This window comes from Ursus americanus, chromosome 14 (assembly GCF_024610735.1).
Source record: "Ursus americanus isolate L20-20 chromosome 14, mUrsAme1.1.p, whole genome shotgun sequence".
Classification (NCBI taxonomy): Eukaryota; Metazoa; Chordata; class Mammalia; order Carnivora; family Ursidae; genus Ursus; species Ursus americanus.
In genome coordinates, this window is record NC_142140.1 from 31,643,640 (window position 1) to 31,670,395 (window position 26,756).

Consider the following 26,756-nt stretch of genomic DNA (forward strand, 5'->3'; position numbering starts at 1 on the left):
TGAGTATCAATTTTTGAAAATCAACTATTTCGCAGTGAAAATGATTTAAAATTTTCTTAAAAGACATAATTGTCTCAAATTACCAAATATAATCAAACTACATTTTTCATATCGCGCAACTGAATAAAACACTCAAAATTAAATGCCACCAGACAAATTAAATTGCAAAAGATCTCAGCTGGCTACTTTTCCTAATTTACTCATAAAAATAATCATTTAGTTGTTAATAATTTTTTCTTTTTTTTTTTTTAAAGTAGCCTCCACACCCTGCATGGAACCCAATGCGGGGCTCGAACTCACAACCCCGAGATCAAGACCTGAGCTGAGATCAAGAGTCGGACACTCAACGAACGAGTGAGCCACCCAGGGGCCCCTTAGTTATTAATAATTAATAAATCTGAGAAAATTTACCAAAACAAACTTCTCTCCAGTGAACTGAGCAAGGAAGAGACTCCATCAGATTTTAACTTTTAAAACCCTCGAACAACTATTATTTCCATTTCCACATCAACTTTCAGTCCAAGTCACTCTGCCTTGCATCTGCCTCCACCAACTCAACAACACATAAGTGGCTGTTTTTTGAGGGGGAGGGTTAACCTCTAATCAATTCAAAGTATGAGACAATTTTCTAAAAAGATAACCTCACACTAGCACATTTACTAAAACCACAGCAACCTGCCAATAGCATGAAGGGATTTTAGTTTGAAGATGGCTGAAGAGGTTTTAGTTGAAGATGGTGAAAACAGGGTAATTATAGGTTTCTAGATGTTGGTCATTTGTCAAATCTTAAATTTTCAGACACATGGGCAAAAATGGATGTAGGTAAGGTGTTCTCACCCTCCTTTCAGAGAGAGAAGCTCAGAATCTTCTCATGAAGAAGAGGAAAGGAGTGACCCGCCTGAGGGCACACAGCCTCGGAACTCTACCCTGCCCTTAGAAAACAGGGAAGAAATTACATGACTTCTTTTATAAGGTGTTCTAGCAAACTAGGAAGTCTCACTATAACTAACATAATCCTTCCTGTAACTTCCAAGAAAGAGAATCAAACCAACTATTCGAAATAAGGCCACAATGAATAAAGTACATACATATCTCCTGTTCCAGAGCCTTCACTCGCTGCAGTTTCGTTTTTCTCCTCAGAAACAGACTTAACTGTAATAATAAAATATATTTGTGGGCCACAGTAATATTGTGAGAAAAAAGTGGCGGAAAAGGCAGTCTGTCCCTGTGTTCAGTACAAAGCTGGAATAAGGGTCATATTCAATGGCGACAACTGGTGGCTTACTGAAGAAAAATCTGTAATCTTCAACATAAGTCCTATTTGAAAAAATTTACCAAACCCTATGTTCACTGTGTGCACTCGTAGAAAACACAGTCAATTCCATCCACCCCTGCTCCAGTAACACAGGAGATACTATGAACTGCATCTGAAGGTTCTACTGAGTCCTCTTGAGTCAAACACAAAGGTATTTGTATATATAAACCAAAAATGCATATTTGAAGCAAGAAATATGATTCCCCCCCCCAAGTAACAATAATCAACAAATACAAATCTAATTTTCATATTTCATTTTTTATTAGTTTTTTTTCTTCTGGTAGACAGTACACTCGGGAATTATACTGCACCAGGCATAAGAAGTAAGAGTTCTACCACAGGGACATTTTGTATTCAGAATCCAATATAAATATTTCTAGTCAGACATTTCCATGGCTACAGATATTTGGTTGCTTGATTTATATGCATAGAAAGAAACAGTTGTCATAACTGTAAAAAGCAGTACTTAACAAGTACTTTTAAATGATTGGAACAGTTTTCCTTTAATATTACAATACTGCTTATTGGTTTGGAAACTAGGTCACCCTACATGATGTTTTGATTTTTCTCAAAGGCATCATGAGTACTCTGTTTATTCTTTCATTCCTGCATTTTTAGCCTTCTAGTTGAGTTAGGGACCATTTAATCAGAAATCATTGTAGCACTGTAATAAAAAAAGCTCTGTTAAGAGTAGATTATATACCATATGATTTTCAGACTTCTTTTTATAAAAAAGGTATCTGGAGGCTCCGAACAGGCACATGCATACTCAAGGTAAAGGGAACAAAACATAGAGGAGTCTGCTAAAGCACAAAACTTCCTTCTGGTCCTCAATGCCTTCAAATAAATACAAATATTTTAAAAAAAAAAAAAAAAATCCCACACTGTGATTTAAAAAAAAAAAAAAAGTCTCTTCCATGTCCTGGAGAGTCAGTTTCCAGGAACTTCTCCCAGGCTTCGAGATCAGTCATCAGTCTTCCGGGCCAGCCTACAGAAAGTCCAGTTGTGCTCCACTGTGTTCTCGTTGGCCCGCTCACTCATGTGATGCACTCGGGTGTTGCGGATCGTGAAACCTTGTTTTGTAATGTATTCCATCAGGTGGACCCGGAGAGAAACTTCCTGGTGATAATCACAGGGTCCGAACGTAAAGGAAACCTGGCAATCTCTGGTGTCCATCATGTGCTTATTCCACTTTGTGAAATAGTTTGAGATACCTTCTAGTAAGGAATGGACCTTGGTGGTGATGGTTAATTGGGTTATGATGACAGCTACTGGATTGGAGTACTTAGAAAGCTTCCGAGTACTAGATAACTCCACAACTTCTTCAAAAGTATCCATAGGATACAGAGGCTTAGGGTCATTGAGACATTGAATCAAGGGCTCAATCTGATAAAAATCTGCTTCTTTCCGAAGCAGATCAAATTCCTTAAAATCCAGGGGTAAGGTCAACTCTGAAGTTCTTAAGAAGTTGAGGACATATCGGAAAAGAGGTCCATCTCGATCAATGAAGTAATTGCCTTGAGGGTCTCGAGCTGTAGGGAAGTCCCCCCCAAACATAGCTCCAAGCATGGAATCCGGGTAACGCGTCAATGTGGTGAGAGACGTTGTATACAAGTGTCCACCTACATTTAACGTGACTGGGTCAGTCATCTGAAATTTTTAAAAAGTGATCAGTCATCTGAAATTTCTTAAATTCTAACTTTGACAAATTAAGAAAATTAATGGTAACAACAAGCAAGGCAAAAGATTCCTTCAGGCTATAATGTATTTAGCAATCCTATAATGCAAAATAGCTTTACTGTCAATGATAAACCTACCCAGATGAAGGGATCTAATGTTTTCTTTCAATTGGAAAGGATAAATCTAATTCATTAAAGCCTTACACTAAAAAAGGAGAGCATGACTTCCAAAACCACTTAATTTCAGGCCCAGTATCTAAAGAGAAGTTTTTAGGTCAGAGTATATACTATGGGAAGAGAAAAGCCAAGTTAAAATTTACTCACATAAGTTTTTTTCTGATTAAAAAAAGAGAGACCTTCCTTTTTTTTTTTTTTTTTTTTTTAAAGATTTTATTTATTTATGTGACAGAGAGACAGCCAGCGAGAGAGGGAACACAGCAGGCGAGTGAGAGAGGAAGAAGCAGGCTCCCAGCGGAGGAGCCCGATGTGGGACTCGATCCCGGAACGCCGGGATCACGCCCTGAGCCGAAGGCAGACGCTTTAACGACTGCGTTACCCAGGCGCCCCAGACCTTCCTTTTTCTTAACTCAATTTAACACAAAATAGAATAAAAATGATTTGATACTATAAAAATATCTACTTTCAATACTTCTTTCGTTTTTCCCACTCAAAAAAGGGGAACAAATCATAAAACTTACTTTAAAGATAAAAATTTGTGCAGCTAATTTTTATAACTTCTCCATGGAAATAACAGTGCCAAATACTAAGTTATAATACACAGTTAGTCAACACAATCTTATACACCCAAAGGCTAACAGCAGCTTTCAATTTTTAGAATCTGATCATGTATTCACTTTTGTAACACTGATGTTGAAATCTGGCCTTTAATTTTGAAAAGCAAGCTTCTCTAAATAATACATACCTTCCCTTTTAAAAATTATATGTAAGAAAAATAAATAAAAATAAAGACAGACAGAGGGACTTCTGTACTACACAAGTGAAATATTTCTTAACAAAGGAAAAGGAAAATAGGAAGACATGCACACTCAAAAAAAGTACAAGTGGGAGAAGTGGCAGCTTCTCAACCTTTAACTTCCCTAACACAAGAAAATAGCCTCTCTACCATTACCTACTAGACCATCTTATTAGTCACTACTCTATGAAGAAAGAGTTTTAAGAGCAACATACTTTAAAGACCAAAAAAATATTATGCTCTCTGATAAGTGATTATAAAAAGTCACTTAGAGAGTTCATATTGACTTTGCTTACATAAAAACACCAAACGAGACCCCAAAAATAAACTAATTAAGAGGGGAGTTGATGATGTACTAATTTATAATTTTCATTCTTATAAGATTTATTATACCTAAGAATACAGAAGAAGGGGGAAAAGACACAAATTATTTGCCAGCCTTCAAAATGCACCTGCAAAAGCATCTCACCATATAGCCCCAGTCTCCATTATCCATCTGCTCCAGCGCTGCGTCTCGGGAAGCCCAGGTTCCAGGGAAACTTGGGGAGAAGAAAAAGACACATGACAGAGCATGTAACTATGAAAACAGAGAAGGATTTTCCCACCCAACAGAGCAGACAGCTAGCTACTCATCGTTGCTCAACCAAAACCGGCTACAGGGCAAAGATCTGGAGAAGAAAGCATTCCTCTAGGACTGTCCATACATACCTAAGAGATAGACAATCTTTAGAGAAAAAAATTATCCTATGCTTAAGGAAGGAAGAAGAGCCTAGTAAGTAAGCCAGTCATTAAAATTTTACCTATCCTCTCTGAAAATTCAATTTTTACAATTTCTATAGGAGAACATTATGATTAACTGTACAATGCTAGCCTGGTGCAAACCTATAATGATCCTTATCAAAAAGGTGGTTAAGGAAAGGGAGAAAGAGAAAACTCTTTTTTATCCATTTCAGCTACAGAAACTAAACATCTCAGTAAAAGCATCAAAAGCCATAAACCTCCGAAACACCAGTATCACTTTCCAAGAGAAATACATCAGAACAGGGTTTCTTTTATAACATAAAAAAACCAATTATACTTTTAATAATAATATATTTCATTCTGTACAATAATCAAAACAAATAGAAAACAATTTAAATGCCAAATCATCAGAGCACAATTTGGGACAAAAGGAACCTTACAAATCTGGTTGCGAGTCACTCAGCCGGCACTTAACAGAGAACCAGCCTGAAGACATTGATAAACACCCAGCTACTAATGATGCCAGTTTGAATTTATTTTTATCTACAGTTCAAAAGCACTTAAACACTTTCCCAGCTACGGAACTGCCTTAGTCAGTCCCCTCTCACACGTATCATTCTCCAAATCAACCGGCAAAGCAAATTGCAGAGCAAATTTCAAAAGCTCTGGCAAGAGACAGTAAGAAACATGAACTTACCGGTATTTATCCAGGAAAAGCACTGGCTTTTTTATGTGGTCTTTGAACAGATTCACTTTTCCCACTTTTAGAGAAATCTGGCACACTATTCCCAGAACAGGCCCTGGCTACAGAAGATCACAAAGGCTCTTTCTCAAAAAGGTCACTCAGGCATGTAGAGAACATTTGCATAGCACAGCATGGGCTGAAATCAGAGCCTGAAGCATCTATTTTTCCACCTTGCACATTCTTCAAAGAAAACAAGCTAAAATGTGGACCAGACAACGTGCAGTCAGGTTTAATTCTCCATACTCAGCAGTTGGATACAGATAGACCTCCACATGCAATAGGATGAGAAGTGGAACAAATGTCAAATTCAGGGGGGTTGTGACAACCTTTCATTCCTCTGACTTGCTTCTCAGTATTTGAAGTAAACAGAACCAAGAAAACAGGTTTTACCAATTTATATTATGAGCATCTGAGTCAGGTACTGATACAACGGACAGATCAGTAATGGGGTGACTTAAAAGGCCAGTCATCCAAAGGTTCTGATACTAGGCTCATCTTTGGCATCTTCCCATCACCCAAAGTTTTCATTCCTGACAGCCTCAAAAATAACTCAGTCAACCAACATTTATTATAGGTCAACTTGGTGGGGGGGGGGGGCAAAGTGTAATGTAGAGACACAGAAATAGGAACGATACAATCCTTGCCCTCGTGGAGCTTTCTATCTGTGAAGAAAGGCAACATGCAACAACTGTACAGAAAAGTGCTACATAATGGATGGACTAGCAGAGGCCTTCGGGAAGAAAAGCAAGAACACTTCCAAATGGGCAGACTTCAGGAAGAGCTCGCTCAGGGGAACTCTACAGGAATATTTGGACAACCTGCGAGGAGGGATTCCAAAACGAAGAAACAATTTAAATAAAAGGAGATGGGCCTTTTTCTCCCACAATATTCCTGATACAATAAGCAATGCATGAAGTACTGTCCCTATTTTAGAGATGCAAAACAGAGAAACGGCAGATTAAAAGACTTGCTCACGTTCCCATAGCTGGAAAGTAACTGATTAAGAACTTGGATTTTCTGACTCCTAGTCTAGATTTTTCTATAAATCCCTTCTTTGGGTAGAAACTGAAAGAATCCAAGAAATAAGAAACTGAAAGGATTAACTTTAGACCCCCTAGCAGGTGGACTTTATTCACAAATTTAATAGTAACTCAGTCTAAGGGAGCAATCACAATGGGTTTGTAAAAATTCCCCTGAGGCAAAATAGCAAGAGCCTACTGACTAGTGTGACTGAAGGCTAGTGTCCTTTGTCTTAAGTAAAGAACTCCAATCCATGAATAGCCAAATGATTAAATGAGAAATGGGAGACCAAAGATAAAGGAAGGACCAGACATTATCAATGCTACAGCTGTTACGCAAGGTCTGTCCACTATTAATCCTTTGCCCCCCCTTTTTACTGCTAAACCAAAACAAGATAACTTCTTGAACAATCATAAAAAGAAAACTAGATGATGCCTTTGAATCTGTTCCAGAGCAAAAGCCCAGGTTCTGTTCCGATACAAAGATGTAATGAAACCTCAAGCTTAATAATTCAAGAAAGCACTTATGGGAATCTATATAAGCCCACGTTTCTTAAAAAGCACCCAAAAGCCTCCCTACATTTGTGTATAAGATACAGATACTCAAAATAACATGAAGTTACTATTAGTCACTTCCAATAACAATGACTAAACTGTACCAAAAAATCAAATTGTTCACTAAAGAGCTCTAAGGGGAAAAAATAGTATTGATTAGTTTAAATTTTATCCCCACTCCTTACTTCTAAACATCGTCTGTGGAGATGCTTAATGCTTAGATACAGCAAGAAACAAACCAAAAAAAAGCAGTTAGATTCCTGATCATCCATTAGCGGGATAATCGGCCTCTAAATTGAATACTGTTAGGAACATCTCAGAGACAATACAGATGAATGAAATAAAATATAATCCGAAAAAATTTCCAGGATAGTGTCAATCTCTTCTACTAAATCATTTTTCAGAGCTGCTAACAATTAGAAAATGATTCATTTGCTTTTCATCTTCTCTCTCTTCTGGCACAGTCTCCAGTGGAGGGCTTCATGAGAAGTTAAATGACCATAAGACAGGCAGCAGAAGGAAGATCTGGAAATGGGCATCAAATGGGCCTTTTTCCCTCGATGAAGACAAAGAAAAATCTAATATTCCAGAAAATTTGCCAGGAATAGAGATTATGAGGATAACAATGAAAAAAACTGTTCTTTAAAGTGATTCCTCTTACTAAAGATCATTTTAAACAGCAGTGAATGCAACCAAGCACAAACACTTATAAAGTTCAAAGGAAGGCTTCTGGCCCTTGAAAATCAGTCCTACCTGAAAATAGCTGACCTTTGGTGCAAATAAAATTCTTGTGGAAACAACTGGCTGACCATTCCCAAAGAATATAAAACAGTACTGAAAATTCACCCACACTTAAGCTTCAAAGGTTAATTATGACTAATGTGTAAATTCTGACAGTGTAATGTTAGATAATTAAGCTAAGGAAAACATATACTAAAGAATTTATAAAAGCCTTTTAAGAAATTGCTAACAACTTTCTGAAGTAGCAAATCTGAAAAATGCACCATCCAACAAGTTAATAACTTCAAGAACAACCCAAGAACTCGGGGCCATTCTCCTCAACACTACAGAACTGCAGTCAAGCTTTTAGTTATGATTAGCTAATTCTACATAAATATTCTGGGTTTATCATTTCTGCTACAGACTAAAACTAAGCATTCTCCCAGGCAAAAGTCTTACTCCTATATAACAACTTATCCATCAGAATACATACCTCCAAACTCGGATAAATAATAAAAACCTGTTAACTACTGCCTTCCCAAAGTTTCCAAGTAGCCCCTATAAAATGCCTTTCTCCTGAAATCTTTTGTGTCTGGCATTCAGAAAAGAAGACTCAATAAATTCCATCTATACATACCTTCAAAATTGCCTTTTGTACAGAATTCCTCAGTTCTTGAGACACGGAAGTTTGAAAATGAAATACTTTTTATAGTAACTAGTTCAGTGACATCTAAAGGTATCTTCTGGGTTAACATTCACATATAGGCTGACACTAGTAGCCAGGCACACAAGAAGAATGTGATTATGGTGTTAGGGTATCCTTAACCATACCAACGCAGAAAGAGATTGTTTTTTTCCTAAAATTAATTATTTTTTTCTCTCTCCTCTCTCCATGTAGCCTAGAGGAAAGGAGGTCTAGATTGAAAAAATGATCTTAATGCTAAAGAGCTGTCATAAATAGTCACAAAATCAGAAGATTTCTCTTAGCCTCAGTTTCTACAAAATAAAATAGGGTAATACCACCTTCCCCAAAATAATGAGACCGTTTAGGATTAACACAAAGGCAACAACCGACCTACAAGGTAACAGATCAGGACTAGGGTTCTGAAGTACGCGCGCAGGCCAGTGCACAGGAAAGAGAACTGGTTACTGGTGAGGATCTGTATTCCCCTTACGCTCCTTTACTAATTATGAGACCCTGAAGAAATCCCTCTTTAAGCCCAGCTTCCTTGCAGAAAAGGAGAAAATAAGCAAGATCATGAATAGGAAACCATTTGTAAACTGGCAAGTATTAAACAAACGTGAAAATACTAATGGCAGTAGCATAAACAAAATTTCTGTGGTAAACTGAGAAACTTGAGAGTGTGAACACAAGTAATTTAGAGCCCTGGCATGGAAACAGGACAAATATGGAAGAAAAGCCCTCTTAATTTGCTTCCAATCTCCCCAAGTCCTCCTTTCCCCAGAGCTCCACAAGGCAGAATTACAGGTAAAGGGGAGCAGCCGGCTTTTATAGAGACCACCAGACAGCTGAGCTCTTGATCACAGAAGGAACTTCTCTAAAGCATGACTCAGGATTATCTCTAAGGTAAAGCCAAATCCAAATAAATACGTGGGTTCCGTTTGAAACACACTCTAAATACCAAAATTCAAGACACACTGAGGGATCCATAGAAGGAGCCACCCTAGGATTCCTTTATGTAGGAATGCTTTGGGTAAAATATGATTTATGAAAATTTCAATCACACAAATCTTAGGAATGCACCTATGGCAGTCCTCACCAGTCAATCCTTAATATCTACGGCATTACATAAATGAAATACTAGTAGGGACTGACAGTTCTCAACCAAAGAGCAAGTTCTCTCAAACTACCAACCCTGCAGATCAGATTTTCCTTTTCCTAGCCACACATTTGTTCATTTGAAAACACCAACCTTGGGTTCAGGCCTGTGCTAAATGCTGTCCTCTAGCTTTTTTCCTATTCTGAGATCGCACTCGGACATTTGTGACAGCAGGAAGAAAATAAATATGTCAAGAGGAAATGGTAAGGGATACCTGGGTTACCCTAAACATTCTTGGCCAAACCAGGTCACCCCGGGTCTGCTTGCCACTCGAACCTCTTCTATCACAAAGTCCTAAAATTGGATTTATCAACTTGTTCCAGAACAGCTATACTCGAACAGAAACATGGTAACTTCTGCAGAATATCCAAAGAGGATCTGTTTCGTCTCTCTCGTCCCACCCTCTGACACAACCTCCACCACTGCCGGCCCAGCAGGTGCTTCTGGGGCTCCCCATTACCACGGTCATTTATCACCTCTGACATCAACCATTAAAAATGCCAAGATACACAAATCTGAGCATCAAGAACTCAGCTACACTCACAGTGTGTCTCTGAGGACAGAAAATGCCCTAAAGCAGGGCTCAGAAGCCCTGCCACAGCCTTTAAATTAGGGCAAACGGTGGCTAATAAGCGCCACCCCCCTAAAAAAATAATTGTCGAGCAAAACTCGAGGTGTCCCCAACCGGGCCGTGCTTCGCTGTTGCCCTGTAGCCAAAGAACCCCCCACCCCACCCCAACCCGGTCCGGCGTGGGACACAAGATGCTCTGGGCCCGAGCGGGGGGCGCGCCCCGGTGTCGCGAGCCCGGGTCCGCCGAAGCCGCACGTCCCCGCGGGGCGGGCCCTGGAACCCGCCCCAGCCCGGCCGCTCGGCCGCGGGCAGCCCGCCTCGGGCTCGTGCCAGCCTTGGAGCGCGCCGCCCCGGCTCCCCACAGTCCCCTCAGTGCGGCCCGCCACCGCCCGGATTCTCCTTAACCCCGCTGCCCCGGACGCTCCGCGCGGGCTTCTGCCTGTGCCTGGCCCTCCCGAGCCCCAGGCCCCCAAGCCCTGGGCCCGCCCCCACTCACTGCGCGGCGGCGGCGGCGGCCCTGCCTGGAGACGCCGGCGGCCCGGGAGCGGGAGCGCGAGGACGAGCGAGCCTGCGCCCAGCGGCGGCGGCAACGGCGGCGGCGGCGGCGGCGGCGGCGGCGGCGGCGGCGGCGGCGGCGGCGGCGGCGGCGGCGGCAGAGCGGACGACTGAGCCCGCGCCCGGAGTTGCGGCTCCTGCCGCCCGGCGCGGGCGGCGCCTTCCCAGCAGAGTCGCGGCGCCACGAACGCGGGCGCCCCCTAACGGCGGCGCGGGCGGGAGGCCAGAGGGCCAAGAGGCCGAAGGAGCTCAGCTGGGCGCAGCCTGGGCCGAGTGGTCAGGCCCGCTCCGCCGCAGTCCCGAAGGCCCGCCCCGAAGCCGAAGGCCCGCCCCCGAGGCTCCGCCTCCGAAACGCCGAGGCCCGGTCCAGAAGCCCGCCCCTTCGTCCCGCCCCCGACCGCAGTTTGGAATCCGCCCAGCCCCTGGCAGCTTTCCCTGCGTCCTCGGACTCTGGTCCTCACAGCTGTTTCTCTTGTTCACGAACACGTATAGGGCCCCAACCATGTACAGCGGCCACCAAGACGGAACGGGGTCCTACTGAGAGGAGAAGAGAGACAAGACCCAAGGAAACTGCAAAATAATGACAAGTTGTGATTCTAAGTCCTGGGAGGTACATGGTTGGAGGAATCCGAGAATAAGGGGAGGGGCTCTGCCTCATACGAGGTGGTGGCCGCGAAGACCTGGACGCCTGGCCTGTAGCCAGAGCACCTTGTGGCCTTGCCCTCCGTGGGGAAGCCACCCTGTGATAAGATCACCCCATCTGGCCTGGTGAGCAGGGAAGGGAAGGGCAGCCAGGCCCGAAGGGTCGACATGGGCAGCCAGGTGGGGAGAAGGGGAGAGTTGACTTCAGCAGAGGAAATAACCCGTGCAAAGGTCCTGAGGCCCGAAGAAGCTGGCCCTAGGTGAGCCTGGCGCTGGTATCGTCCTCACCACTAGGGAAGCAAAGGCGGCAGAGGCTAGGGAATTACCTAAAGTCTCAGAGCTAATCAGGCGGCAAACATAGACTCCTTCCAAATCCCTTTCTCTCCTGCTAACCAAGTCTCTGTCCCCTTTCAGGCGCGACCAGGTAAATGATGTTGGTTTTGTCCTTTCCCCTTCACCACCAGGATAACCCCTGGCCTTAGGAACTCACCTGTTTTTCATGTCTGGATGTGCCTGAGTCGGCCCTGGGGTTTAACTTTTATCCGCATGATCATCACAGTCAAATCTGATAATTTGGTTTTTCTCTGAAAACTCAAATCGATAGGTTGGATGAATGGCATATGTTTCATCGACGTGGTTGAGTGCTATATGATCATATTCCAAAAGACTAGATAAGGATACAGGGAAATGTGTATGAAACTAAGCTATGCACAAAATGGTATACGTGGTATAATTCTAATCTTATGTTTAAAAAACACAAATATACAGGGGCGCCTGGGTGGCACGGCGGTTAAGCATCTGCCTTCGGCTCAGGGCGTGATCCCGGCGTTATGGGATCGAGCCCCACATCAGGCTCCTCTGCTGGGAGCCTGCTTCTTCCTCTCCCACTCCCCCTGCTTGTGTTCCCTCTCTCGCTGGCTGTCTCTATCTCTGTCGAATAAATAAAAATCTAAAAAAAAAAAAAAAAACAAATATACATACATAGAAATTTTGAAGAAAATATGTCAAATCATTGATCATAGTTCTCTAGGTAGTAGGATGGGAATGTTAGTGGTTTATTCTTTATGTACTTCTGAATTTTCTATACTTTCTAGAATGCATAGGTATTGAATTTATAATCAGAAATATAATGAGTTTTAGTTTTTATAAAAGGAAAACACTACCAAAATTACCCAACACTCCGATCTTCAGGACTGGGGGCCACCGAAAATCCAGGATGCCCCCCTGGCTTGCTGATATCCTTCAAGCAGTTATTTCCCTTTCCCCCAACTAGAAACAGAGGAATTAATTTTGTCAGTTGTTTTCTCAGAACTGTTCCTATATATCTCTTGAAATGTTAGTGCTATTATAAATTATATTTTCAAATGTACATGTTATGATATATTGATGATTACTGAAATGTGGTTTTTTTTTATCTAATAATCTTGTATCCAGCAAACTTGGACTCTTTTTTAGTTCTAATAAGCTTATAGCCTCTCTTGAATTTTCTGTTAAATAATCAGAGTCTGCAAGTAATTACATTTGGTTTCTCCCTGTCCAGCCTTTATTTCCTGTTCCTTGTTTTACTGCGCTGACTCAAATCTTCAGTACAATGTTGAATAACAATGACAGTGGGCATTTCTAGCTTGTTCTTGACTGTCTCTAATATGTTACCCTTAAAAATAGTGTTTGTCGTAGATTTTTGATAGATACCTTTTATGAAGGTAAGGAAGCACTATTCTGCTTTATTAGGAATGGGTGCTGAATTTTATCAAACGTGAGATTTTTCCCCCCTTATCCAATGGTGGATTTTATTATATTAAACCGCCCATGCATTCACGGAATAAACACACTTTTGATGATGTGTTATTTTTTTCAATATAGTGCTGGATTGCATTTGCTAATATTTTATTTAGGGTTTTTGCCTCCATATCTTCGAATGAGATATGCCTGCTAATTTCCTCCCCTCTTCTCTCCTTGTCTGGTTTTGCTATCAAAGTTACATGAGCTCACAAAATCAATTAAGGAATGGGTGTCTAGTCACTATACAGCTTATATAAGAGTGCAATTTTCTATACTTTGGATTTTCTATAGGATTCTCCTGCAAACCATCTTGGTTTGGGAGTTGGGGGTGGAAAGTGTTTATACTGACACCCCAACCCACAATATTCAATCTGGCCTCAATCTCTCCACCTAAATAGCTCTTGTGGGGCCACCAGGAATCTTTTTGTTGCTGAATCCAAAAGAATCTCCTTAGATCTCCCCCACTCAGGCCTCCCTGTACTGATGCTGGTGACCACTCCCTCCAGAAGACAGCCTCACCCCGGGCGCTGTTCTGGTTTCCCTCCTTCCTCTGCAGCTCTTCCTCTCGGACTCATGGAGATGCTCCTCCTCTTGTTTTACCCGCCCCTCCTGCCCAGGTTTCCGGCCAAGGTCATCCTCTCCTGTCTACCCATCTCTGTGGACTGGCTCAGCCACCTCCACGGATTCCATTATTGTCTCTCAGTTAAAAGATGCCCAGATCCATTCCTCCAGCCCAGGCCTCGCTCCTGAACTCGACCCACACATGCTGCATATTATGTGGCCCCTACCCTGTGCCAGGCACTGGGCTATGTGTTTTTGCCCTCTGAGTCCATTCTCTATGGCCACATAATAAATCATCCCCAAATGTAGGGGCTTAAGACATAAATACTTCTTACCTCACAGTTTCTATGGGTCAAGAATTTAGAAGCAGATTACGTAGCAGATCTTACAGTCTGGATGTCAACTGTGGCTGCAGTCAGGGGAAGGCTGGGCTGTGGCCAGAGAAGCCACTTCCAAGATCACTCAGGTGGTTTTTAGCAGGAAGCAGTGGTCCCTCTTCATCTGAGCCTCTCCCGACAACATGGCAGCTGGGGTGTCCCCCAGCACCAATGATCTAAGAAAGAAAAGACAGAAGCCACAATGTCTTTTATTTTTTATTTTTTCTAAGATTTTATTTATTTGAGAGAGCAAGAACATAAGCAGGGGAAAGGGCAGAGAGAGAGGGAGAAGCAGGCTCCCTGCTGAGCAGGGAGCCCAATAAGGATTTGATCCTAGGACCCTGAGATCATGACCTGAGCCAAAGACAGACGCTTAGCTGAGCCACCCCAGGTGCCCCGAGAAGCCACAATGTCTTTTATAATGTAGGCTTCAAAGTGACATACATGTCGTCGCTCGGTCTCGCAAACCACCCCTATGACAGTGTGGGAGGGCACCACACCAGCATGTGCGTACCGGGAGGCCGGGATCACTGGGGTATCTTGAAGGCTGCTCAGCACACCCTTACAACTCTGAGGACAGACTTCCCACATCATCCCAGGGTACAGATGAGAAAACTGAGGCAAGGTGAAGGAAAGTCATTGAGAAGAGAGCTTTGAACACAACTCTGCGGGGCTCCCCCTGGTTCTCTCCTTCTGTACACCCTCCTCCAATGGCCCACCACCAGTTTCTTCACCTTCTCCCTTTGCAAACCTGAACCCCGTCAATTTGCCACCCCCAAACCTCTCAAGTCCCCAGCTGAGCGCAGCAAGTGGTGCCACCGTCCTCCCATCTGTCCAAACCAGAAGCTTTGAGTCACGCCTGCTCCTCCCGCCCCCTCACTTCCCAGTGCCGGATAGCCCAGCCCTGCCAAGTCTTCCTCCTCAGTGCAGCCTGGATCCATCTCTCCTTCTCTCTCTCTTCATCTTCGCCACCATTGCGCAGGGCCAAGCCACTGACTTGTCTGCCCTGGACATCTGCAGGAGCCCCCTCCCTCATCACCCTCATTCTCTCTGCCCCCACACTACCCATCCGTCCTCTTCTCTCTGGCATGAGTCACCTTTAAGAACACAAAGCTCGTTGTGTCACCCTGCCTGCTTTAAACTCCATCAGTGGCTCCCATCGCTTTCAGGATCGAGCCCAAATTCCCTCCACTGTGATCTGGTCCCTGCTCACTTCTCCAGACTCTTCCTCTGCCCCTCTTCTCCTCAGGGCCCCAGCCCTCTGGCCACATTTCAGAATCCAGGACCCACTGTGAATTTTTTTACTTTAGGTCCTCCATTATGCCATTCCCTTAGTCTAGAACATTCTTCCCCCAGCCCTCAGCATGCCTGTCTCCTCATCCTTCAGCGTATTGTCATCTCCTGACCTCCCAGCCATGCTGATGTCCCCCAGCTGTAACTTCCACAGTGCCTGTCCTCTCTTCCCACCTCGCTGCCTCTCAGCTGAACCATGAGCTCTCTGAGGGAGGAAGCTGTGTCCATCTGGCTCAGAAAAGCACCCTGTGTGAGCACAATGTGCCTGGCACTTAGTACATACTCAACAACTATGTGCCAGTTTGGTGCACTCTCTCCACTCCCTCCCTCCCCCCTTGCACTCCATATTCCGGCCCCTAGACAATGTTCAGTTCTTCCAGCGAAGCATGGGATCCCTCACCTCCAAGTCTTTGCACATACTGTTCCCTCTGCAGGAATGCTCTTTTCTCCTGTCCCTCTCTTTTCTCAGCTGACTCCTATATCTTCATCAGGAAACTAGGCTTGCCAGATTTAGCGAATGAAAATACACCATGCCCAGTTAAATCTGGATCTCAGATAAATAACAAATAATTGTTTTAGGAAAATTATGTCATAAATATTGCATTAAATACAAGGGTCCTTCCTGGATTTCATCTGACAACCCCGAGCAGGAACCAGCATGAGTTCCCTCCCTTTGGGAGATTTCCCTGGTCTCTACCCCTACCCTCTCAGGTCTGCTCACCCCCCAACACTTGGGCCCCCAAACCACACCCCTGCCTGCCCCCACTGAGCATACATTGAAATTGACCTAAAATGTGACCTCCTTGACAGAGAAGACAGTGTCTCAGTCTTCAAAGTGAGTTTTCACCTGGGACAACCCTGGCCACAGGAAATGGTCAGTAAGGTTTACTGAGTGGAGAAATGAAAGAGCGCAGAAGAGATGAAAGTAAACAAGATGGAAAAAGGAACCAGCAAAACTTGGCCCAAAACACGGGATGAATCTCTGGGATGATGGCTGCAGAGAGGCTCTCCTCTTTCCCACCCCGCCTCTACCCCCTGCCCTGACTCTGTCACTTAGAGCCCCTACCCACCCACCCCCAGCTTCAGGGAGCCTTAGGGTTGGTGGAGCAGAAATACAAAAAGAAACAGTCTGTCCCTTCAGGGTTTTTTCCAAGACAGTCTCTTGAGCATTCAAATGGGAGGGCCTATAGGGTACAGTATAGGGGGTGGGGGGAGTGTATGCCTCAGCCTTAAATTAGAAAGATCCTGTGAGGATCCCCTGGGTGGGGAGGTGCCCCCAAAGGTTGTGGGGTACTGCTCCACTGGTCAGAGAGCTATTGAAGTCCAGCCAGACCACCTGGGGGCTAAACCTACCCTCAGCCCACGTGTGGCATTCCAATGACCTCCCACACCGCTCCCAAGCTGAGGACAATCCTTAGGGATCCCAGGAGGTAAGGGACCCTGGAGCAACCAACTGCATAGATTATCTGGTCCCAAAACATTGCTGAGCTCTTTCCAACTACCCCTCCTGGAGAATTCAGAATAGCCAAGGAACTGACCAGTGGAAAAATCCACTCCATCTGCCTGTCTTGCTGGTGGGCTCCTTCTCTTTTGTGTGTGTCTCTCCCTTTCTTGCCCTCAGTCCCATTTGGTCCTTGCACCACTGGTTTCACCGGCTGAGGTTCTCCTGGGGCTGCTGAAAGGCCTTCCTTAGCCTTTTGCTCACTGGCTGCCCCAATTGAGAAATACATTTCTAAACCCCTGTGGACCAGCCCCAGTCCCTCTGCACGAGTGCCCCAGCCTCTAGGCCAGCCCTTCAGCACAAGTGAGCCTTGCAGCCAGTACTTTCCAATGACTCCCCCACTTCCAGCCATGGGGACGCTTTGCTAAGTTTGATGAGAGCATTTTTCCTTTTTATAAGGTTCCTAATTACCTATTATTTCTCATCTTCTCTTTAATCAGCTTCCAGAACTCTGCTGGGAGCTACAGAACCAGGGGGGAGGAATCTGGTTCTCACCAGTGTTAAGAGAGAGGCTTTGTGGTTGTCCTCAGATGTCACCATCCTCTTCACCATCATGACTCTGTAATTAGAGAGAATGGATCTGCCATTAGAGCAGGAATGAGCAGCTCTGGCTTCTGTCTTTAGTCCCATGAGTGTCTCAGCGTGCCCCATCTGAGAATGTCATGGGCCTTGAGAGTCCAAAGGGAATGAAGCTGCCTGACCATCGCTTGGGCAGCTGGTGTGCAGCAGGCGAGACGACCCCGAATTCTGAGTTCTCATCCTCCCTGACAGCTCAGTGCTCTAAATGCCTGTCAATAACTCATTTCAGGCCTTGGTTGTCTTCCCACCTCATTCCTAATCCAAACCACTTCTTCTGCATATGTTTGTTAGTCCAGCAAGAGTCCTATCTGCTTGCAAAGCACAGCTCTGCCTCTTTGGCTGGCCCTCCCAGGCTGGGTCCCTCCAGGTCCTATAGTCCCTCCTTCCTACCATAACCAAGGCCCCTCTTTCCATACATCTTCCTGCCCAGATGCCCACCCCCACCCTGAACCTAGTGAGGGGACATCCACACACCCAACCCACCCATCCGAATGCATCGCTTTGTCAAGGAGTTTTTTGGGTGTCTGTGTGAAACATGGCTGTATTACATTCAGAGAGCTCCCATGTTTTACACAAGGTGCAAAAAACAAGATTGGTAGAGCTGCCATAGTATGGGATCTGTTAATGTTCCAGGAGCTTCTGAAATAAAAGGTCTGATTAAGAGGCAGGAATGCTATTTTAAACCTATTAAAATGTCCCGCGGGTTTCATGAGGAAGGTAGGGCTTCAAACACCTCAATGGCTCACAGTGGATCCATTGTTATCCCGGCAAAAAATGCGAGCATCATGTAGAGAAGTAACTATGGTAACCGCGTGAAGAGCCATGATTCGGGCTTCAGAATCTGTTCCACGTGTCACTTATCTCCTGTCGCTGACGTCAGGTCCCGAGACCTAGCGAAAAACACTGAGTGGGACCCCTACCCCTAGCTTGCTCTCTGGCTGTCACCCACTGGCAGTGTGGGCTTGGACCCACTCAGGAGCCCCCAGCCTCAGTTTCCTCAACTGTAAAATGGTATAGGACAACTTCTTGGCAGGGTGGTTGAGACAATGCAATTAAAGGGTGAAAAACTCTGATAACGCAGTGCCTGGCCTGAAGTCGGCACACAATAAATTGGTAGCTCCTATTATAATAACTAATTGCTATACTGCTGATTTGGAAAGATAAATATAGAATTGAAACTCTGGCAGGCAGCAGGACTGGGCTGAGAGAGGGGACGTTTTGAGACTGACGATTTGATTGCTCTACCAAAAGGCCTCTTCAAACATCCATTTATTTTGGTTGCAAGTTGAATATTGTCCACACTGATAATTGCTATGAATAATTAAGAAACAGTGGCTTCGTCTGACATTCTTATAGCACTTGTGTGATTAGCCAAATATCTTTGTATAACCCTTTCTGTCCTAAGACACATAAAACCTAAACCCCTCACATCATAAAACCAAATTGGCAGGATGATGTCATTACACAAAATAATAAACAGGAAAGTAACTCTTTATTGGGAAGTTATGGTGCCCCCCCCATCTTGGCTGATTTTTTTTTCCCTTTTCTCTCTCTCTTTTTATTCAATTTTGTTACTGGGGTATAATGTTCACATGGGAAGGTACACAAAGCATAAATGAACGGCTTGATGAATTTTCACAAAGTGAGCACACACTTGTTTCCAAAACCCAGATCAAGGAAAAAAACTTCACCAGGACTCCAGAAGCCCCCCCTCAGGCTCCCTCATGGTTGATCATTTCTTTTCTTTTTCTCCTCCTCCTCCTTCTTTAAGATATAATTTACAAACCATAGGATGTATCCGTTTGAAATACACAGGTTGATGGAATTGTCTAAATTCATACAGATGTACAACCATCCCAACATCCAGTCTTAGAATTCTTCCAGCATTCCCAAAACTTCCCTGGTTCCCGTTCAAGGTCAATCCCCACTTCAGTCCCTAGCCCCAGGCAACCAGTGATCACCTTCCTGTCTCTAGTTTTGTCTTTCTTAAATGTTCATATAAGTAGAAGAACGCAATAGTAAACATACCAGAGCAGTTGTGTGTGTGTGTGTGTGTGTGTGTGTTATGACTGTTTTTTTATTCTAAAATATATAGATGTAAATACGGCAAGATTAGTGTTTCGCAAGTGTGCCCCGTGAAATAACTGTAGGCAGCACATAGGCAACCATCTGATATCTTAACTGTGTATTTTTTCTAAGATATATGAAAATAACTAGCACAGCAAGCCACTGGTGTCACAGACACTATTCCTTAGATCTAGAACAGATTTAATAACTAATCAATTTAAGGAACCGTATTAGTAATAACACAGATAGTAAATAGATAACACAGAAATTGTAAAGTTCAACGCAAATGATTGAAGCCAGTAAAATAGTGACCTAAATTAAGAAAGAGAAATCATTTCTGTGAGCCCTGAAATTCTCTGCATGGTAATCAATATACAGCTTTTTAAAAATATTATTCAGAATTTTAAGACCATTCAGGTGTTTTATTGACCATTCAACATTTTTTTTTAAGTAATCTTTACACCTAACATGGGGCTTGAACCCACGACCCCGAGACCAAAAGTCAACATGCTCTATGATGAGCCAGCCAGGAACACCTATTCCGACACTTTTTATTGTGTGCCTTCTATGTGCTAGGTGCTTGATAAATGTTCATTTAGAGATTCTTGTCAAGCTGCTTTCTGTATTTACATCATAAATATATTTTTAAAGGAATATGATGATTTAAACACAGTAACACACAGGAGAGTATGGTTATGCACTCGCACAGGAGTTGTCCCAAAGGTTCTGGGCTGACAAGAACCAGAATTGAGAAAAGGGAGAGAAGGCATGTTTGGATGATGAGGGGTTTGGCCACGTGAGGGGGAATTTAGACAGGCAGAGGAGATGAGAGGACGGTTCTGCAAAAGCAGAAGCAGAGCAGAGGCTGAGAAATAGCTGGAAAACCTGCATCTTTACTACCGCCCGCAAACCACTGAACCAACCCTTCCACCTTTGGATACATTTTCTTACTATCTGTGCCAACTTGGGTCAGCATTTTCCTTGCAACTGAAAATATCCTATCGATACATTGTCATTAAGCTTCATTGTAAACATGAATTCCTAAATCCACTGAAAAGAGTTGGGGCACCTGACTGGGTCAGTCAGTAGAGCATGTTAACCCTTGATCTAAGGGCCATGAGTTCAAGCCCCATGTTGGGTGTAGAGCTTACTTTAAAAATAACAATAAGTAAATAAAATAAAGGGATGGCATCCTTAAAGAGTTTTCAGAAGGACCTTAAGTTTAAGTTTAAATTGATTAGGATACTCTGAATGTTGATTTAATTAGCAAAGATAGGAACTAGAGGTAGTATGTACACTCTTAATATTCCAAAGGTAGCTTTTATTACTGCTCTCTTTTTATGGACATTTTGTGGAGACTCAGAGAGGTATGCAAACCAGCTCAGGTCACACAAATAGCAAGTGTCTGAGCCAGGATTTACGAGCCAGGCAGGATTTAAAAGCCAGGTCTGATTTAAAAGCCAGGTCTGACTTGCCAAACCCTATAGGGCATCCCATCCCGATGGAGTTTGGATGGGAGCTGGGAAGTCAAAACAAAGGAAGAGTTGAAGGAGTCTCAGTAGGCAAACAATCAGAAATTTAAGCAGAACTAGAAGGGTTGGTGTTTTGTTTTGTTTTGTTTTGTTTTGTTTTGTTTTGTCTTGTTTTGTTTTTTAGTAAACTCTACCCCCAACATGAGGCTTGAACTCACAACTCCAAGATCAGGATCACTCTACCAACTGAGCCAGCCAGGTGCCCCTGAAAGGTTTTTCGTATCTTTTAGATAAGACAATGCTGCCAGCAACCTCTCACTTTTTCTGCCACATCTGAACCAGACACAAAAGTATTTGAAAATGCAAAATCGCTTATGAGATGTACAATTCAAAAGTATTTACTGAGCTGGAGTAACTGCTAAGTGCTGTTTTATAGTCCCACTGAGAGAAGGGCTGGACTATGGTACAAACTCTATGAAAACAGAATTTTCAAATGCCACACTAGACTTACAGGTCTGACATTTTTTCGAAAGCAGCTAAGATGCACTGACTCTAGTGTCAGAAGACAGATCCAAATCCCAGTTCTTCTACTACTTGCTGTGTGACCTTGAGCAGGTTTCTTATCTTGCTGAGCCTCAGTTTTCTGATCTTTAAAATGGAAATAATAATAGTACTTAGTTCAGGGGCGCCTGGGTGGCTTACTCAGTAAGTGTCAGCCTTCGGCTCAGGTCATGATCTTGGGTCCTGGGATCAAGCCCCACATCAGGCTCCCTGATCAGTGGGGAGTCTGCTTCTCCCTCTCCCTCCCCCTCTGCCCTTCCCCCTCTCCACTCATGGGCACTCTCTCTTCTAAATAAATAATTCAAAAAATAGTACTTAGTTCAAAAGGTAAGTATGGTGATTAAATCAGATAATGCTGGGTTCAGAACTTACTCAACAGAGATTAGAGAATATTACTTTTCGTCATTTTACTATTCCTCTTGAAAAAATAAGTGCTTATAATCTCTCGTGTACAAACACAGAGCTGGAGCAAAGGGAGAGTTGGCTGCCAGCCTGGATTATGCAGGAGGGTGTTAATCCACACTGTTGGTTCTTCCTGTATCTTCCTTTCTCTCTTCCTCCTATTCAAGAAAGGAGCTGATTCCAGGAATTCTGACTGGAGTCTGGAAGCCTGCCGAAGGTGGTGCAGCCAGCCACAGGGACAACCTCAGAAAGATTCCTGGGGCCCAATAACGTCAAGAAGGGAGCAGAGAACCCTGGAGCCACAGGGGCCAGGTGGATAGACCTACCCTCGACCCACCATGTGACTGATGACCCAGAGCCAGAGTCATCCCTGTCCCTCCCCCTGGCCTTCCTTAAACCCTCAGCACAGTGTGATACTCAGTCTGTGTTAATGAGGAGTGGGGGGTAAGTGCCCAGGAAAGACTCCAGTTAGAGATTTTACAGCAGCTAAGAAAGGGGGAGGCCGGCACTGAGTGGAGTTCTAGGAAAGAAAGCCTTATTCCTTGTCCACCTGAGCCGTAGACTCAGAGTCATATGAGCTACAGCAAGAAGAATTCAGAGTTGCTTGTTCCTAGGACTTTGGGGCGGATACAAGGTCCACAGATTACAGCGAGAAATAGAAAAGAAGGCAAACCTGCAATCGCCACTACAAACCCATCATCTGTTGGCCAGCATGGTGGTGGCAACTATCCAGAGGTCTTTGGTCTGGGTTTGAGCACAAACAAGAAAGCAAATGAGGGAGGGGAGGAACACATAAACACACCTGGCAGAAAACTGCCACCATTCACAGCCTTTCCCACCCAGTTCTCATTAAATCCCGAGATTTCGGTTTGCAGCTAGGGTTTAGCAATTAAAGCTGTTATGCTGCAACACCTTTCTGGTTTAAAGTGGCGAAGGCATAAGGCCTGTGAATTTGTGGATTTGATATCACAGCCTTCTGTGCAAACAGGTGACTCACTCTGCCCCTGCAAGGCGGGGGGGGGGGGGGAAGAAGCCAGCTCTGGTTTCACCATTAGCCCTCCAAAGCCCCGCTGTGAATGTCAGTTCTTTCCCAGAAGCAAACTGAACCACCAAATCTCTTTAAATCAGTGCTGACAGCCTAAACCCGAGTTTATGAAGCTGCAGGCCACGGAGGAGGCCCTCGGCTGCGGGGTTGCACCCTGTGGGGTGACTGCCTCTGACTCAGATGAACCAGAGCCTAGGTTTCACTGTTTTCATCACCTTAACATTTACATTCGGAGAGCCTGGGGAAATGGATCTTTGAGACAGAACATTAACCTTTGCTATAGCAAAGTCTTGGCTGTCTTTAAGCCTCTAACGAAAAATGGTACTCCTTATATCCATTCTAGCCTCGAGTCTACTGGAAAGGTCAAAACATGGGAGGAGCTCTGACAGCAGTGAAATCTCAGGAAATCTTGGAGCTTACAGGGACTGTAGTGACCATCTAAAGTCCACTCTGGTTCTTTATGCATGAGTAAACTCAAGCTGGCGGCGGGGCTGGGGGGGGGGGAGTTACAGAACTTTTGCAAAGACCATACTGGATGGTCAATGAACTGTGACTGGAAATCATGTTACCTGACTATTCATTCACTATAATAACATCTGTTGGTTCCTACACTTGACCCTTGAGCAATGCATGGGTTAGGGGCAGTGCCTCCTGTGCAGTTGAAAATCTGAGTATAACTTTTGACTCCCCCCAAATTTACTAACAGCCTACTGTTGACAGAAGCCTTACTGGTAACATAAAATCAATTCAACAGATTTTGTTATATAAATACATATATAAATATAGGTATTGTATTCTTACAACAAAGTAAGCTACAAAAAAGAAAATGTTAAGAAAATCATGAGAAGATACATTTATAGTATTGTGCTGTATTTATAGAAAAAAAAATCCACATGTAAGTTAAATTGAACCTGAACACTCAGTTCATGCCCATGTTGCTCAAGGGTCAACTGTATTTGGAGACCTCTGTGGTTGTGCAAGTCACAGTGGGGAACAGGCCTCAACTTCCCCTATGGAAGTCAGAGAGGCCCCAAATCCCTCTCCCACTTCCTGGAAGCAGGGAGATAATCTAAGCTCATCCAACAGGACACTCTCACCCAGCCCCATGACAGTGTCCAACCTGCCTATGGCCACCATGTTGGTTCTGCCCCAGGAGCAGACTACTCTGAGCAGAGCCATATGTCCTAATGATAAATTTACCTGGTGATCAGTTCACTCGTTGACCGGTTTAAATTATGAACAGTTTACCAAAAATTCAAGCTTCTTTTGAGTATTTTTGCATTCCTCTGGCTGTCGTGTCTTGGATTTTGTTTTGTTTTATGGCCACATTTTTGGCATTTTTACGGATTTAAAATTTTAATTTCCTCTAAAGGTTTTTTTCCCCTGCTAAATTGTGTGTGTGTGTGTGTGTGTGTGTGTGACAGAGAGAGAGAGAGAGAGAGAGAGAGCGCTCTACACCCAATGTAGGGCTTGAAGTCATCACCCCAAGATCAAGAATCACATATTCTACCGACTGAGCCAGCCAGGTGCCCTGTAAATCTTGTATTTCTGATTTAGTATTTATGAAATGTGTCACCTTTTATAAACAATAAAATTGTTTACTCTTGTGGGAGTCTTTTAATAGCATATGAACCTTGCAACACACTGTAAGGGACTTTTTTTTACAAGTTTGTATAGACTTTTTCTTCAAAGTTGTGAGCTCACAGCAAGAGACCCTTACTGAATCTGATATTCAAGGCATTAAATTCAGAATAATCCTAAGTTTTAAGCACAAAACAGAGCGCCCTTGGTCAGCAATTGATTTGACTTTAGCAATGAGATGAGACCAGCACAGCTCCTAACAATTAATAATAATTGTCTGACTACAATGAATAAGAATATACTACAGCAAATGTGTACAACTGGGTTCATATTCCATTCAAGTCCATAAATAAGTATTGAGTTTGACTATAATAATAAAACAACTAACATTTCTCAATGGCCAGCTACACGCCAAAGGCCAGGTTGAACACTATACTTTTTTTTTTTTTAACTGTCCACAGTATTTATTACTTGTATTTTTTTTTATCAAGAGAAACTATTCCATAACCCAGTATTCATGTTTCATAGCTCAGGAACACAGGTCAGTGAGTTCCATGGAACTCAACCCGAAGAAGTTCTTTACATTCCAAGATAACTCTGCACTCCGAAAGATTCAGATCTTCTTCATCTCCTCAAAATCTTTCATGGAATCATAATTTCTGCAGACATCTGCGTATGCCTTCTTTCTTGGTTTAGCCACAGCAAACTTAGAGAAAGCTGCAACCTCCAGGGATACAGCAAATGCTCCAACAAAATGAAACCGCAGACACTTGACCGGAAGGCCTTGCTTCGGAGGTTTTGTCAAAACACTGGAAGTCACAGTGGTCATTCTTCTCAACAGTAGCCTCAAACCCAACGTCCTTCCTAACTGATACCTGAACACTGTACTTAAGTTTTCTCTTTGAGTCGTACTCCCTGAGGGCAGGGCTTCCTCCTTGTTCACTACTGTATCCTCAGCCATCCTAGAGCAGACATGCAATGGCCCTGTTGGCTGGTTCTGTTTATTATTTATCATCTCAAATGTAAAGGTGAGGAAATTCAGGTTCAAGAGTTGTTATTTGTCCAAGGATGTCAGGAAGGGCAGCATGACCCTGGCACCTGCACTCCTCACACAGAGGAATGTGATCTCACCCATGTACTCTTAACAATGAAAGCCTGAAGGGTGGGGTGAGGGTGGATAGACTATTCAAAAGTTTTAATGCTGTTTAGTGCTGGGGATCTGGGGACAGGGTGTATAGGTATAGAGGTCCCTGGGAGGGTATGGTTCTAACATGACTCTCTAAAGTCTCTACATGACTGTTAGTGGGGTAGACTATTCCAGAATAAGCCCAAGCTTCCTGGGGAGCCTTAGGGCAGAATGCAAGCAGGGGTCAGATGTCAGGCCTATACCCAGGTGGCCTGTGCCAAGTGTTGTGGCTTTCCAAACAAAAGGTTAGCTTGATGTCAAGGGAAGAGTCATTCTGAAACGCTGACACAATAAACATGGGACTTTATAGGCCAGCAGAGAGATTAGTTTTCACCTCTCTTTTTTTCTTCACCTAATATATATTAAATTTATTTTCTCTAGAAAGTAAAAGATTCTCAGATTCTCCTGTGCGTTTGGCCTAGTGCCATGTGCTAACAGCAGTCAATAACATTTTGTATAACAAGAAAACTGTGGTTGGGAATGTAAAATGGCACAGCACTCTGGAAAATGATTTGGCAGTTTCTAGAAAACTAAGCATACACTTATCCTACAACCCAGCAGTTGCAGTCCTGGGCATTTATCCCAGAGGAATGAAAACTTCTGTTCACACAAAAACCTGTACATGCTTGTACACAGTAGCTTTATTCGTAATAACACCAAACCGGAAACAGCCAAAATGCCCTACGACAGGTGGATGATTAAACCGACTGTGGTACACCCATACTGCATGGAATAATATTTGACCGTGAAAAGAACAAACTGCTGATACAGGCAAAAACTTGGATGGATCTCAAGGGCGTTGTGCTAAGTGGAAAAAACAACAACAAACCTCCAATCTCCTGCTGTAGGATTCCATTTAGATAAAATTCTCAAAATTGGGCACGTGGGTGGCTCAGTCGGTTAAGGGTCTGCCTTTAGCTCAGGTCATGATCTCAGGGTCCTGGGATTGAGCCCTACATCGGGCTCCCTGCTCAGCAGGGAGTCTGCTTCTCC

At 43.7% G+C, this 26,756-nt stretch overlaps 2 protein-coding genes and 1 pseudogene across 11 annotated transcripts in view; 1 reads left to right on the forward strand and 2 right to left on the reverse strand.

The window, feature by feature from the left end:
- Positions 1-4,039, forward strand: part of ACOX2 (acyl-CoA oxidase 2) — a 33,770-nt gene extending 29,731 nt beyond the window's left edge. For 2 of the 5 annotated variants that reach the window (XM_087866905.1, XM_045807467.2), the window contains exon 17: positions 255-2,192. The gene's annotated coding sequence lies outside the window, so the exon portion shown is untranslated. Of the gene's footprint in view, positions 1-254; positions 2,193-3,403 lie in introns of those variants that run through there. The other 3 variants (XR_015726661.1, XM_087866906.1, XM_045807469.2) reach the window with 3 other exon arrangements.
- On the reverse strand, positions 1,553-10,807 carry KCTD6 (potassium channel tetramerization domain containing 6). Of its 6 annotated transcripts, none has more exons than XM_045807479.2 (4): positions 8,385-10,615; positions 5,406-5,512; positions 4,437-4,506; positions 1,553-2,965 (listed from the first exon to the last, which is right to left on the reverse strand). In XM_045807479.2, the coding sequence occupies exons 3-4, from the start codon at positions 4,461-4,463 to the stop codon at positions 2,279-2,281; spliced, it is 714 nt and encodes a 237-aa protein (XP_045663435.1). In that variant the 5' UTR covers positions 4,464-4,506; positions 5,406-5,512; positions 8,385-10,615; the 3' UTR covers positions 1,553-2,278. The 6 variants fall into 6 exon arrangements, with proteins under 6 accessions (XP_045663435.1, XP_087723033.1, XP_045663434.1 ...); XM_087866907.1 differs by having other exon boundaries at positions 5,406-5,649; XM_045807478.2 differs by lacking the exons at positions 5,406-5,512; positions 8,385-10,615 and adding an exon at positions 10,656-10,807.
- A 14,299-nt stretch (positions 10,808-25,106) lies between these two features.
- On the reverse strand, positions 25,107-25,406 carry LOC148108931 (cytochrome c oxidase subunit 6C pseudogene; annotated as a pseudogene).
- Between the last annotated feature and the right edge of the window lie 1,350 nt (positions 25,407-26,756).

Bases quoted from the DNA above. Each gene is read 5' to 3' on its own strand.
- KCTD6 (XM_087866908.1), bottom strand. From the start codon at position 6,887: ATGATTGTTCAAGAAGTTATCTTGTTTTGGTTTAGCAGTAAAAAGGGG. The intron at 4,507-6,675 runs GTCAGTAGGCTC...CTTCTCCCCAAG, and splicing joins ACTAGCCTTCAGTCACACTA to TTTCCCTGGAACCTGGGCTT. The intron at 2,966-4,436 runs GTGAGATGCTTT...TAAAAATTTCAG, and splicing joins ATGGAGACTGGGGCTATATG to ATGACTGACCCAGTCACGTT.